General features: G+C 35.5%; 3 protein-coding genes across 5 annotated transcripts in view; 2 read left to right on the forward strand and 1 right to left on the reverse strand.

Moving 5' to 3' along the window:
* Window positions 1–670: 670 nt before the first annotated feature.
* Window positions 671–2,503, forward strand: LOC108745636 (alpha-tocopherol transfer protein-like). 2 transcript variants are annotated; one of them, XM_018481919.1, is made up of 5 exons: window positions 671–735; window positions 807–970; window positions 1,224–1,529; window positions 1,652–2,015; window positions 2,193–2,503. In XM_018481919.1, the coding sequence occupies exons 3-5, from the start codon at window positions 1,246–1,248 to the stop codon at window positions 2,448–2,450; spliced, it is 906 nt and encodes a 301-aa protein (XP_018337421.1). In that variant the 5' UTR covers window positions 671–735; window positions 807–970; window positions 1,224–1,245; the 3' UTR covers window positions 2,451–2,503. The 2 variants fall into 2 exon arrangements, with proteins under 2 accessions (XP_018337421.1, XP_018337422.1); XM_018481920.1 differs by lacking the exon at window positions 671–735 and having other exon boundaries at window positions 787–970.
* A 1,839-nt stretch (window positions 2,504–4,342) lies between these two features.
* LOC108745519 (26S proteasome non-ATPase regulatory subunit 10-like) lies at window positions 4,343–7,406 on the forward strand. The gene is made up of 4 exons (XM_018481700.1): window positions 4,343–4,660; window positions 4,731–4,829; window positions 6,620–6,908; window positions 7,131–7,406. The coding sequence occupies exons 1-4, from the start codon at window positions 4,553–4,555 to the stop codon at window positions 7,325–7,327; spliced, it is 693 nt and encodes a 230-aa protein (XP_018337202.1). The 5' UTR covers window positions 4,343–4,552; the 3' UTR covers window positions 7,328–7,406.
* A 148-nt stretch (window positions 7,407–7,554) lies between these two features.
* The window catches only part of LOC108745516 (myosin heavy chain, non-muscle), a 33,513-nt gene continuing 25,535 nt past the window's right edge, over window positions 7,555–15,532 (reverse strand). For both annotated transcript variants that reach the window (XM_018481696.1, XM_018481695.1), the window contains 5 exons: window positions 14,344–14,436; window positions 14,038–14,200; window positions 12,594–13,930; window positions 8,982–12,517; window positions 7,555–7,982 (listed from right to left, as the gene is read on the reverse strand). In XM_018481696.1, coding sequence (XP_018337198.1) covers window positions 7,856–7,982; window positions 8,982–12,517; window positions 12,594–13,930; window positions 14,038–14,200; window positions 14,344–14,436 — 5,256 coding nt within the window. In that variant the 3' untranslated portion in view covers window positions 7,555–7,855. The remainder of the gene's footprint in view (window positions 7,983–8,981; window positions 12,518–12,593; window positions 13,931–14,037; window positions 14,201–14,343; window positions 14,437–15,532) is intronic.

Consider the following 15,532-nt stretch of genomic DNA (forward strand, 5'->3'; position numbering starts at 1 on the left):
ATGTAAAAACATAAAAAATAATTAAAAGGATAATTTTCATACTATTTGTTTTAGAAAAAAATCAAGTTTGAAAAATGTAAAAAAATTATTTATGTATAATTATATATAAAATTATGCATAATTATGCATAATGAGCAATTTTTTTTACATTTTTCCAAATTTGCTTTTTTCTGAAACGAACAATGCGAAAATTACCTCATTATTAATTTTGTTAATATTTTCACATTACTATTATTTCTATTACACTAAAAAGTAATTTTACAAAAGAAAAAGAGATGTATGAACATGTATGGACGTATTTTGTATATGATTATACATGATTATAAATATTTATGTATATTTATACACATGCATGCATAAATATGTATATTTATATTTATAAATTCATGCATGAAAAATTTTTATGTTGCGTAATATTTGAGATATTTAGAATGAAGGCCTCAAGAGATTAAATTGTAAATTCTTTTGAACAAAACTAGTTTGAGATCTGAAGATCCTAGTTGCTTAGACTAATTGTATGGATATTTGCATCTATTTCATTAAATTCTATTCATTGATTTCTATTTTGCCAAGAAATCTATATAGTGTGCTTATAAAATAAAATAAAATTTCAGCGTATATATTCCATATACACAAAAGTGTGTGACTCATATTACTCGTGTTGAAACCTGTTTTCTGAGCTGTTATATAATATACACTTCATTGCCACTTCTTCATCAGTGCGAAACAAGTTCGGTCAGTTTATATGTACGACTATATGTATATTTCTCGGTTTAATTTATAATTTTTTGCTCTCTAATTTTTAGAATCAGAAGAAGATGAAGAGTAGATTAAACCGAGATTAAATCTTACATTGTGATGGAACCGAGTCTTAAAAATTATTATATGTGAATGCAGATCTCAATTAATATTTTTCAAGGCATCGGAGTTACTACGTAGCATCTTTTTACATAGGCAGAATATATACAAGGTAAACGAAACTCAGTGAATAAAATGTATTTCATCCATTATCATTAATAAACTAGAAAATCAATAATAATGCATTTTAATCTAAGCTTATGTAATGTGACGACACACATTTATAATATACAATTAATAATTTATTAGGAATTATTGCTTTTATCTATGTTATTTCATGTAAAACAAGTTACTTGCATATACTACGATAATATAATTATATAATACATTGCTGAATTTATTAAAGTTATTAATTCTATTTCCAGGAGTTTAAATTTATACTAAAAGATGGCTTCAATAAAATTAGTATCGTTCGAGGAAGAACTAAAGAAGAATCCGGAATTGAAAGAGTCAGATATACAAATATTAAGAGAATGGTGCAAAAAACAGACTCATCTACCTAAAATGTCAGACAGCGAATTAACATTGTTCTTGCATAGTAATTATTATCAACTCGAGCCAACAAAAATTACTATCGATACTTTTTTCACAGTCAGGACTCACGTACCTGAGTTCTTCTGCAATCGAGATCTTATTAACGACAAAGAAGTAAAGAAAGCAACCAAGACGGTGTAAGTATATTAATGATATTTTCTTTTAATTATTCATAGTATCTCTTATGTGTAATAAAAAATGTAGCATTTCTCACAAAGAAATTTCGCGCAAAAAGAACAAACGATTTTATTATCGACAGAACGACTCAAATTTTGGAAGGAACTACTAGAGAAGGGCATACAATCATTTATGGAAGACTCATAGATAGCGAGCCATCGTATTTTGTTCACAGCGATGTAGTTAAATTGCTTTTTATGACAATCGATTTATGGCTTTATACGGAGGGTACTTGCAATGGCCATATATTAATAGTCGACATGAAAAACGTTTCTTTGGGACACGTCGCCCGTCTAAGTCCTGTGACTCTAAAGAAATTCTTTTACTATCTACAAGAAGGATTACCTGTTAGATTGAAAGGGTTCCATTTGACAAATGTTTCTCCAGTAGTAGATATCATTTTCAATATGATAAAACCTTTCATGAAAAAACAGCTGCTGGATATGGTAAGATCTAAATCATTACATACAAGTCAATTTCAGGTCAATTGTTCAACATTACGTTTATTAATAATGAGAAAAAGAGAAGATCAAATTCCTATTTCTTTTGATTTCTTCTTTATTGACTGATATATCACGTGCGTATTTTATCTTTTTATGTAATATGTTTTAATTACTTTTTAGTTTCATATGCATTCCACAAACGACACTCTGGAGAACTTCGTGCCACTCGAAGTTCTTCCAAACGAAGTAGGTGGTCAAGCCGGTCCTATGCAGGAATTACATGACAAACAAATGAAAAAACTGGCAGATCACGTTGCTTGGTTCAAAGAAGACGAAGCTAATCATCGGATTAATGAATCGCTACGACCGGACAAGACAAAGATAGCAACGGATTTATTTGGCGTTGAAGGAAGCTTTAAGAAGCTCGAGATTGATTGATCAAATAATGTTTTACAACATTAATGGCATGATTGACTTTACTTTTAGTATGTGATAACAAGTTTTCAAAAACAAAAATTAATTAATCATTTCAATAATTTATCTTAAATTTAGATATTAAAATTAGTCTTATTACTTCACGTTTACTTCGTAATAAAATTTCTTTATTTTTTGTATTGTTTATAATATTTTTACGGTTATGGAATTGGAAATAAAAAACTTTGTAAACATTAACTAACAATAACATTGTATCAATTATTTCCTATTCAACAATGTAATTGTTACATACAATATGTATTGTATTACATTTATATTGTTAAATGGAAAATTATAATATTGATATAATGTTGAGTAGTATCTCTACATGTATCTAGATATAGAGATACATTTTGTGTATCTAATCTATATCTGAAACTCAAATTCGAGTATTTGTATCTATATCTAGATAAAAAAACGCAGCATCTGAACTGATTTTCAGATGCATTTTTCAGATACATTTCCTCAGCATAGTCATAATTTCATTTTATGTGTGATTGTTAATTAATTCCATTCCGCAGAAAAAAAAGCTGCTTTGCTGTTGCAAAATTCTATAACATGGTTGGTCTTTCCCTTAGTTCCTCACAGAATCTAAATGCAAATCAGTCATATTAAAGAATTTTACAGTTACAGCTGCTTTTTCTGCTGAACGCAGCCAGTGATTTTAGATTGTGGAATTTCTAACGCATGTATAGTTAAGCTGGAAACACGATGCTCGAAGCATTTTTAATTTGTAAAATTATAATGAATATCGTCTTTATAATTCTTATCTTAAATCGTTTTACGATAATAAGTTTTTTCATTTATCTATATAAATGTAACAAAAATGAATAAATAAATGATTCATCTAATAACTGATACATTTTTTACACATTACCATTATTATAATAAAATTAATTAAAGAGTATCTTAAAGGTATCTAAAGATACTTTCGAAGTATCTGATATCTGTACCTATATACATCTTAATATTTGTGTATCTATTTCTATATTTAGATAATTTCCATACATATGTAACTGTATCTGTATATAGATAAATTTTAAGAGTATCTTACTCATCACTCATATAAATGTTATTGCAATTAGTTAGTATTTATCAGTAAAACATTTGAATCAATGATCCTGTTCGATATGTATCTACAAATTTCCTCATTCAAACATTTAAAAGTGCAAAAAAGTCATTTTCCTTACAGAAATCTAATACTATTAATTTAATGCTATTATTATAATTGCTTTTAACTAGATATATGTATATAGCACGTTCACAAGGAATACTGAGTATATCAAATGTTTTTAGTTTCATACATAATGTACATGCTTTTTATTCTTTACTATTTAAAATTCGAATATTAAAGGCAAAGAATAAGTTACTTTTCATGTACATTAAACTCAGATAATTCTCATTCAGTTGAATGTACGTTCCTTTTCATTATTCTGATCAGCAAGATTTGACCGAGTTTCTACTTACAATCTGAACAAGCCTGTCATCAAAGTAAGCAAGTAATAAAATTATTATTTAAGTGTAAAATATTCACATACTTTAGATTCAATATCACTTGTGTGAAAATAGAAAGCAACTATAAAATGACACTCTATGCGTATTATGCGTGAATGGACGCGTTAAAGTCAACAAAGCGACTAATTCTGCTCGCCAAGCAATTAAACATGATTGATTGGATTCACTGGATCCACAGATAAAAACTAATTATACTCATTCGCATGCCTAGCCGCTTTGCCGCTTGAACTCGTCCAATGAAATGCACCTATCCTTGTTTTATGTTTAATGGAGAATAAAGATAGAAATAATGCATACCTAGCGCTGAAAAGTGAAAATCATTGGCAGCGCGATGGCGCTTGCACATTACACTCATTGTACACAGAATGAAGTAATTCACGGTAATTCTTGCCTGATGTGCGATGCGAATATGTCGTGATAAAAGACGGCCGTGACAAGTTATAATATACAATATTGGTGACAAAATAGCGGAGTAATTCCTGCGCGTGTTCAAAACGTAACATTCAGAGCAGGAAGATCTCGTCTATTTATCGTTCGCAAGAGCCGCGAAAATGATGCAGCAGGAGTCCACGGTGTATGATCTGGCATATCGCGGCAAAACTGCGGCCGTGAAGATTCTGCTGAACGAGAATGAGAAGCTGAAAACACAAACGGACAACGTACGTATTGTACAACATTGCGCCGTGTCGAGCGCGCTTTTGAGGTTATATTATCATTTTTCCTTTCCAGAATGGTCGAATGTTGATACACTGGGCGGCCTTGGGTGGTCACGACGACCTGGTCAGACATTTATTGTCCCTCGACGTACCGGTGGATCCTGCGGATGATGTAAGAAATCATTATTGATCGCTATTCACATTAGCACGATTGTAAACAAACAAGATGTAATTCTTCGTAACTGCACTGTGTGTACTTTTTGCATTTAAAATGACATGACTACGCTCCACTTGATGCTCGCTTAGAATTATTTCATCCTTGTTATTTATCAAATGTTAAACAAGGACAAATAATACTCGCGAGTGAGCGTTAAGTGAAATGTATGTATCCACAATTAGATGGAGAAAAAGGATTGAAAAGTATGAAGAGTTTAGTTTAAAGAATAAGCATGAGATGTAATAATTTAATCGCTATGTAATAACAGAAACATTAACAGATTATTAATATGAATAAAATAATTAATAAAAAATTTGTCCTAATCTGCAGCTATACTATATTAAAAAATTATAAACAATTGATTAATAATCGATTAGTTATTGCTATAAACAAGTGAATTCATGAAAATGTTACATCTTGTCTTATTACATCATACATTATAATGCATAGAGGCCTGATAAAATTTCGACGATACGATTGCACGAAGCTTCTGACAATCGAATTTCTTTCCTCATTTTAACTGAATTATCGAAAATTTTCTCTATAATTTTTTTCTTTATACTTCAAGAAATGTGCTTGTTTTGAGTCCGAAAGACCTAATAATTGCAAATTTAGAACGACGCAACGAACGCACATATGTACCGGATTTCTAAGTTTTGGTAAATTTCAAGATTAAAGACATACATTTTTTTATACGTGTGGATGAAAGCAATAGATGTCAGCTGTTCATTGAAATTTCGATGAAATTCTATACGGAGATTAAAACAAATCTTTCTAACATTTCTTTTTAAAAAATTGTTGTAAAGTATATTTATTAGCTTTCTTTGTTAATATGATAATTGTCGAAACATTGTTGTATCTGATTAAAAATAGCTCATATAATCATATCTAAATGATTTATTTTTAAAGATTTATTCTTTCCTGAAGTATTTGTAAAAATCTTTGTTTGAATATATATATATATGACTGTTACAACTTCAATTATTAAAATAAAATGTATTATATAAATTATTTAATAATATATCAAATCAACTTTATTTTTGCATCTTAAAATATTAGCTTTTCGAGAAAATTATAATTCTTGCATGCTGTGCATTGGTTGTTAAACTCTCATAGTTTCAAACGAGATTCTACAGACCACACTGATAACATAAATAAATAGTACAATCATGTACATTTTTTCTGAAAAATATCATTCTTTATAAAAATATTTCAAAATGTATTATCTATTGTTAATAGCAGTCAGTAGTGTAGTTGAGTTTTAATGAATCATAGAGAGACTACTTATCTAAAACGCTTCTTAAATCATAATTTGAAAAAATTTAACGAGAGTAATAGTTTAATTAAGTTAACTTTAACATATATGATATCAAGCAAAATCTTACATTACAATTCCACAAAGCTATTCCATCCCTCATTTCGAGAGATCTATCGAAAGAAAGATGGAGATCTTAATAATATACACACTTGAGGACGTATAATTATATTATAATTTTTCCAAAGATCGTTTATAAGAAAAAAAACTTATAAGAAAATAAGTATAAAGCGAAAATGCGTCTAAAATGCATCGCGCGTTACATTTTTGCATATCCTGTTCTCTCTCTCTCTCTCTCTCTCTCTCTCTCTCTCTCTTGTACACACGCGCATAACGTCGCATAATTATCGCGAGACTTTCGTTCGTTGCGTCGGCTAGATCCTCATATGAAATCAAACGTTAAATCACATCACGCGTCTAAATTATGCAGACAAACATGACTCCGCTAATCCTGGCAGCATCCGCTGGCCGCGAGAAGGTCGTTAACATATTACTGACCGAAGGAGCGAACGTGAACGCGACGACGATCGACGGTCACTCAGCGTTACAATACGCCGCATCTAAGAATTGGAAGTCCATCTGCGTGGCGTTGCTCGAGAAGGACGCAGACGTGAACATCACGGATAAACGGGGTGCCACGCCTCTCCACAGATCTGCCTCAAAGGGCAATATCACCATCGTGGAACTCCTCTTGGAGTGCGGGAAGAAATTGAACATAGGTAGCGGAGTGTTTGCGTGTCTCTGTATGTGTGTATGTTATTGAAATGCAGCTCTTTCATTACAGTATATAATAATATATAAAATATCAAATATAATCTATATATATATATATATATCTATATATAAATATTTTCGATTATAACTTAGAGAAGTACAAAGGTTCGCTCGCTCTCCTATATCGATACACAATTTCGTGCATTTCATGCTATCTTGTTTCTCAGATCAGAGAGATGCGTACGGTAACACGCCGCTGCATCTCGCTTGTGAGGAGAACCGCGTGGAAGAAGCAAAACTGCTGACGGCGCACGGCGCGGACTTGACGATTACCAACAAGGAGCGCAAGACTCCATTGGATCTCGCGAGTCTCGGATTGGTTCGACAGCTCGAGGAAATCAAGCGACAGGCTGCATCAAAATGATATTCCCTCGTGCGAAATATTTTCGTATGAGGTTTACGCAATTTAAGTTTTCTATTTAAATAAGTCTTCAATAAATTCATTCATGATTAAGAGTTTCCTTCTCCAGAATTTATTTTACCCCTTCTCTCACTTATTCTCTCACACTCTCCCTTCCTTATACATATTGTAAAATGCGTTTCAACATTTGCGTTCGTTCTTATAAAATGTATCAAAAGTTCTCGTTATTCTTTTTCGCTGTTTCGCCTCTCTTTGACTTTTTCTTTCTTATAGATCGTCGGCATTTTATTGGTCAATCGAACTCTCTCGAGACGATTGTCTCATCGCAATAATCTTAAGGCCGAAAACGCCGTAGGACATCGTCGAAACGACTTTTGATTTTAATCGTGAAGCTGGTCTCGTACCCGCGACGCGAGACATCAGTTTAGTCCGCGTAACGCGCCGAATCGAACAAAAAAGCCAACACCCTCTCGACGCACGTATATACATAATTCACAGAGGTTCGAGAGCACATTGGACTGACTCCGATATTCAATTGGCATTCTCTTCGCCGTCGATACTCTCATCCTGCGTTGTCGAATCATCACCCGAGCCGCCGGTTTGTACAGAACCGCGTTTCAGCCTTGTAGAGCTCAGACTTATCGGAGGACCACCGCGCCTTTAAACAAATCATACGTTATATTAATTATGTGATGTCTTATTGCAATATGTGTGCATAAATAATGCAAAAAAATATATATTATCAGTCAATAGTTTAAATATATTTTCCATTTTTTTTTCAAATTAAAAAATCTCTTGTATAATCTGAAATTTCATGTTATATAAGTATTCATCATTATATATCAAATAATAGTACTGTAAGATGTAACAGTACTGTAAGATGTGTAATAATGTGTATTCTGAATTAAATAAGATAAATAAAATAGTAAAAAATTAGTCAAATAGTTATTAACGAAAAAATGTGCAGCTTGTATCCGAATAAATTTATATTTGAAGGTCTTGCTATAATATTAAGTATGAAGTTAAATATGAAGAATGTTATATTAAGCTATAAGTCGATTTTCTTGAAAACATTGTCAAACTATCGACCGATAATGAGTACTGCAAATAAAAAATAATCAAAAAATATGAAAAAACGCATTCACAAACAATTGCATTCAGGGGGAAGCCGGAGAGTGAAGTATGTCATTATCACACAAGGTAGCAGTCCAAGTCGGCATGATTAGATACTCTTTCAGAGTTAGCGATTTCAAATTAACCAAAAGAGCTCGTTTAACTCACTGTAGCACACTGGGGACACTAATGGGATTGTTTCCTAGCAAAAAACTCTCTCAGGTAGGATACCAATCGTTTTTTCTCTCTTGACACCTACACATGTCAGAAGTTGATCACTTCCTTCAAAGATAAAACACTACTTTAATACTGCCTCATTACGTTCGCCTAAGGTTACAGATACGTATGGCCTAAAAAGTGTAACATAAAATAATACATATGTAAATCGCTCGAAAGAACAGTTCCTCTCTTGCTGTTTAATATCCTCCAAACATTAAATTCCGAACCTTTCAATATTTCCAAGATCTTTTCATATTTAAACAATATTTTTATCCCTTTTATTGTGTGTACATGTATGAGGAAGAAAATAAAGATGTGAAATTACCTTAATTTATTCTTTAGCTGTGTCAATTCCCGCATGAGCTCTTCGTGAGATTCCGTGATGTCGTCCATCTCTCTTTGCGCTTTCCGCTTCATGGTCTTATGCCTACTGATCTCCTCCTCCGCTTCGTCCAATTGTCTCTTCAACGCCTTCATTCTGACATTGACTTTCTCCGCCTGTTCTTTATACTGATCGGAGTTTCGTCTCTCATCCTCCAACTGTAGGCTCAGTTCCTTCAATTTCTTCTCCAGCTTACGATTGATCTTCTGCTGGGCGAATCTCTCCTTAGCTTCAGTTTCAAGCTGCTCATCAAGATTGTTGATCTTCGATTCCAATTGCTGTATCGTAGCCTTAGTCTTGGCACGTTGCGCAGTCTCTAACTCGGTTAACTTGGCTTTAAGTTCTTTGTTCTGTCTCTCTAACAGCATCTTGTGCGACTCCAATTTTTGCGTAGTAGATCGCTCAGTCGCCAAGTCCGTTGTCAACTGCTCGATCACAATTTGACCTTTTCTGGCACGATCCATCACGATCTCAGCGTTCGATTGCTCCTCTTCCAGTTCTTCTTCTAGAGTGGCAATTCTTGCCTCCAATCTACGTTTCTCGTCTAACATCAGGGTTCCCTTGTTGGCATTATTATTGACTTCTTCCTGCAGCTCATCCCTCTCATTTTCGGCAGTTCTTCTGGCGCGTTCACTGCTTGCAAAGTCCTCGGTCAATTGCAACAAATCGGCTTCTAAGCTCTTAACCTTCCTCTCGGTTTCCTTAGAGGCAGCTGCCAGTTCATCTCTTGCAGCCCTAGCTTCTTCTGTCTCTCTAGTACAATCCTTGATTTGAGTTTGAAGTTTTTTCAATTGCTTAAGTGCGTCTTCCTTCACCTTATTATGCATCTCCAACTGTTGTTCGATGTCCTTGTAATCCGCTTCCATTTTTTTACGTGCAGCGATGGCTGCAGCACGCTGTTTCCTCTCATCTTCGAGCTCCGCCTCGAGATCACGGAGCTGCTTCACTAATCCCCGACGTTTTTCTTCCGCTTGTTCTTCCTTGGTTTGAAGATCACGCTCGAACTGAGCTCGCAATGCTTGCATATTTACTTCCAACCGGAGCTTAGCATCTTCCGTGAACTGTAATTCATCCTCCAACTCTTCAACCTGCGATTTTTGCTCTTGTAGCTGTGATTCTAATGAACGTTTTGCCTTCTCTAACTCGTGGACATTTTTGTCAGCGGTACCTTGGTTATTAACCAATTCGTCCAGTTCCGATTGTAGACCTCTACGGCCCCGTTCAAGTTCCTCAACTTTCTCATTAAGCTCATCTAATTCGCGAGTCAATGATAATACTCTTGTCTCTTTCTCGCGCGCTTCTCTCTCCGCGGCATCCCGTTGCTCTGCATATTGCTCAGACACAGCCTTCTCCTCGGCCAGCACCTTATCAAAGTTCTTCTGCTTCTTTTCTAACTCAAGTACTTTCGCTCGCTGTGCCTCCAATTCGATGATACTGTCCTCCAGTTCTGCCTGAATCTTCTTCTTTGATTTATCTAGTTTATCGTTGGCTGCTTGTAATTCTTCAACTTGCCGTTGGAGACCTTCAATGTCTTTCGTGCAACGTTTTCTGGCCTCCTCGAGAGCGACAGCCGCTTCTGCTTCATCATCAGCACGTTTCTTGGCTTCAGCCAATTGTACATTCAGACTCAGCAGTTGCTTGTCCAAGGCACGTTTTGCTTCCTCTTCCTCCTCAAGTTGATCATGCAAGCTCTCTTTCTCACTTTCTAATGCGCGTAATTTCGAACTGAGAGCCAGTTTCTGCCGAGTTTCTTCTTCCAATTGCTGTTGTAGTTCGGTAAATTGAGATTCGCAGGTGGCCGATGCCTTCAATGCTGCAGATGCTTTCAGTTCAGCAGTTTCTAGTTGCTGCATTACACTTTCCGCTTCTTGTTGCAGTTTCGTCACTTTCTCGGCTAATTCTTGTTTGTTTCGTTCTACCTCGGCCAATTTTGCGTTTATTTCCGCTAACTGTTGCTCCGCTTGCTTACGACGACGATCAGATTCTTGTCTACTTGCACTGACCGATCTGAGTTCTGTTGCCAAATCGGCGTTCTCGGCTTCCAAAGATCCTTTTGCCTTCTCTAGAACCGCTTTCGTTTTCTTCAACGCATCCATTTGTTCATTCAGAGCAGTCAGTTCTTGTGTATGCTTGTGACGCATATCGGCGAGCGTGGCTTCATGCAATGATGTTTCCTCTTCAAGGTTCTTTTTCAATGTTGCTAGTTCTTGTTCTCGTTTGCTTCTTAACTCCTGTTGAGCCGCGGTAGTATCTAGAGAATCGAGCAATTCGTTTTTCAGTGCTTCAAGTTCCTCGTTCAAATCGCGCTTCTGTTTTTCCGCTTTACCCCTAGCTGCCTTTTCAGCTTCTAAATCTTCCTGAAGTTCGGCTAACTGTGACTCTAGCTCTCTAAGCGCTTTTTGAGCTTGCGCTTTAGCGGCACCTTCTTCGTCCATTTTTGCCATAACTTGATTGAGTTCTTCCTCACGTTTGCCAAGTTGAAGCTGCATTTCCTCAACTTGCGTTTTTCTTTCAGCTAATTGCTCCTTCAAGTCTGAAACTTCAGTCTCGACTTTTCTCTTGGATCTATCCACCTCCTGTCGTTGCTGATGATCTTTAAGAAGTCTCTCCTCGAGATCGGCGATTGTCGCTTCGTGCTTAGCTTTCAATTTCGACAAATGCTTCGCCTTTTCCTCTTCTTCGGCCAAAGTCTGTGAAAGATCATTCGCACGTTCCTCAAGAATCTTTTTCTCTTTCAATAACTTTTGATTGGTATCTTCCGAAAGAGCGAGATCTTCCTCTAACTTCTTGATCTTCGCATCACATTGGACTTTTTCTAATTGCAGTTTTTGTCTAGCAGCTTCCTCTTCCTCTAGTTGCTCTTCTAAATCACTGATATTCAATTGTAATTTCTTCTTCTCCTGAGTCAACGCGGTGCTTCTCTCTTCTTCCTCTTCGATACGCGCTTCCAAATCATGCAAAATTTCCTCTAACTCTTGCTTTCTCGCGGCCAACCTAGCTCTCATCTCTTCGGCTTCCGCGCAAAGCTCAACTTCTGCCTGCAATTGCTCAGCCAGCATAGTCTTTTCTTCGATTGCCTGCTGATATTTGCGCTCGTATTCCTGAGCCGAGTGCAACTGTAACTCCAGCTTGTCGCGAACCTGCTTCAGTTCATCCTCCTTCTGTGTGAGCTTTTCCTCCTGTTTGGTAACCTCTAGTAGAGGCTTCACTTTGGTGTACAACCGCCACCATTGCCAATTGCGCAATTTTAGGTAAGCCGCACAGTTTCTCTGGATAATGCGGATCGCGTTAAGCTGCTGCAAACGTTTTTGATAATTACGCCTGGCCAAGAAACCGCGACAGAAAGCCTGGAAATTGACGATTATGTCCGTGATCTTGTAGTCCCTCTCCTCCTCCAAGTGGGCCAACACCCCGGCGCGGAAAAAGATTTTCGATTGTCCAACACGATAAAGATTCGGATCCAACTCTAATGCTTGAATCTATAAGAAAAATTTATAATTTAGCGATACATTTTTATTATTTTTGATCAAGATTCGTGAATATGAATATACATACCATCTTTTCGCAAGCCTTTTTCCCGTCCATAAATCCCTTGGGGATAGCATTTGGAGTAAGCAATTCGTAGCGTTGTCTGAATTCTTGGAACGGAATTCTGTTTGGGAAACCTTGCCGGCAGATACGGATACCTTCCAACACGCCATTGCATCGTAGTTGATCTAGCACAAGCGGGGCGTCGATTTTACCAGCTCTCTTCTCGTGATTCGGAATTATACATCTAACGAAGTTCGGATTCGTGTTGCGCAATGTCACCATCAGCTTAGCCAACTGTTCCTTATACAGTTGCGAGACTGTTCTGAACATACCCTTCCTCGTCCTCGCACCGAATTGTGTATCCGTGAGCGCCTGCTGCGCCATACCGACGATCTCAGCGTCTTTCCAGATATGACACACAAACGGATCCTGCGAGGCTTGTAGAAGACTAACAACGTTCTCATTCAATGGGTCCATGTTCTTCATCAACCACTTAGCGGCAGAATAATCAACTTTGCCAGCATAATGGATGATTGCAAAATCGGCTACATAGCGGAAGTCAGTCTTCATGAACTTCGGATGGACACTGTGAGCGCCAACCAGTTTTTCCACGAATGTTTTGTCCGTGGCTTTAGGAAACCAACACTCTTCATCTAAAAGCGCCATAATGCCCATTGGTTTGTCAATAAGATCAATCGTTGGCTGCAAATCTAACCCAAAGTCTATAAACTTCCATTCAATTCCCTCACGCTGATACTCCTCTTGTTCCAGAATAAACATCGTATGATTGAACAATTGTTGCAACTTCTCATTTGTGTAATTAATACAAAGCTGCTCGAAGGAATTTAGCTCGAATATTTCGAAACCGGCCATATCCAATATGCCGATAAAGCTGGCACCCTGTCGCTTCGTTCTGTCAAGGGACCTGTTGATTCTATTCACCAACCAACGGAACATCCTCTCATAACAGGCCTTTGAGATCGCCTCTACGGCGAATTCTACCTGCTCCTTCGTCTGTGCCTTCGTAACGAAATCACGGCCGACCTTAATGCGTGGTTTTAGGAAGGCTTTCGTCATCTCGGTCACGCTTAGGCCCAATAAGTGCGAGATCTTCTGCGCCACCGTGTTGTCCGGTAACGTGGCTTGATCAGAATTTCGCTCTTGACGGAACTGCATCGAACCAAACAACATCACGGCGGAAACGATACGGAAGATGGAGGAGAAGTCCTCGTTGGTCATGCCCATGATGTGCATCGACTTTACCGTAGAGAAGAATTCAGCGGAATCATCGACACCAGGAACCGGTAGAGCTCCATTCGATAGAAAAGGATAGTGCTTTGGATCTTCTAATATAAATTCCTCTAAAAGAATTCATAAGCCATCAGAAATTACGAATATCGAATATAACGAATGAACTAAAAAGGAATGCAGACTCTTTTTTGTTTGTTCAACATATTGCTTGACTCACTCTTTTGTTCCACTGAGGCACCTGCCAACAGCTGATAAAATATGTGGAAAGTCCTTTCATCTTTCGCTTGCCGAATGGCTCTCGACTTCTCTAGAAGATACGTCTCAATATTTGCACCGGCTATGTAACCGGATGCATCAAAATTTATTCTTATAAATTTACCCTGTAACATACATATAATACGTATGATATAACTAATTTCAATAAACAAAAAAATAACATGTCAAAACAAGAAGCATATTGCATCTTGAAATTATTAATAATTAAAATTAATTTGCTTAGTGAAGAATTATTAATATAACTTACGAAACGGGACGAATTATCATTCTTCACAGTCTTCGCATTACCGAATGCTTCCAAAATTGGATTCGCCTGAAGAAGCTGTTGCTCGAGCTCACCCTATGACGAGAAAAATTTCGACAAATTAATAATAAATATTATCGGAAATATTTATTTTTCGAGACTGACAAAAATAGCGCTAATGAGTAAAGTAAATGGCTTATTGCATACATTAAAAAATAATGTAATAATATAAAAGAATTTGATGAATCTCTGTTACATTATTTTCGCAAAGCAAATAATATCACCAAATTCTTCGAATTTTTTGATAATTTAGATATATTCTATACATAAAAAGAATTATTATAAACAACGAACATTGTTTACAAACATAAGTATGTAACAAATATTGAATGATAATTTTGAATTATTTGAATGTCGAAATCATTGTTCATATAAAATTGATATAAATATATAACAGATTATTCTCTATTGATAATTTTAAATAACACTGAATATTATGCTACACACTATTAATAATATATGTAAATTAATAAATGTTAAATTGTAGCATTATAAAATTTATTTTTTTCAATTTTTGTTGGAATAAATAAGTTAAAAAATATTTAAAAAATTTCATCTTATATATTTCCCCAAAAATATAAAGCATAATAATATTGATTTAACGGCGATAAACGATTATATAATAATAGCTCTCTAAAACTATTAAAAATATAGCAATGTAAAAAAGACGCTTAACCTATTATTTCGAACGTTTAATCACTCAAACATAAGAACGCAAATTAATTCGATCGATTTATTTTAAAAGAGCATGATTAGCATGAAAATTTTCGTCCAAAAGGATTTTTACGATAAATCACTGTAAGCTTTATTAAAGAATGAACTGTCCTCCAACATGATAGTAAAAGAAATTGTCTATTGTAAATATAGAACAGTTATCATTTTACTTTCAAACGTGTCAGATCATTATATCATTACGAGACATAAAAGGTTTTATATTCAATTATAAGCATAATCGTAAACGGTAACAAAATCTTTCACGCTTTCTTGCTCAGCGATGTATAATAACGTATTACGATTAACACAAGCGTATTACGTATATCAAGCATCGAAGATTGACTTGTAATTTTTACGACATGTTAAACTTCAGCGCACTGAAAGGCTAAAAAAAGAAACAAATGACAATAATCGACGA

This window comes from Trachymyrmex septentrionalis, unplaced genomic scaffold (genome assembly GCF_001594115.1).
Source record: "Trachymyrmex septentrionalis isolate Tsep2-gDNA-1 unplaced genomic scaffold, Tsep1.0 scaffold14, whole genome shotgun sequence".
NCBI lineage: Eukaryota > Metazoa > Arthropoda > Insecta > Hymenoptera > Formicidae > Trachymyrmex > Trachymyrmex septentrionalis.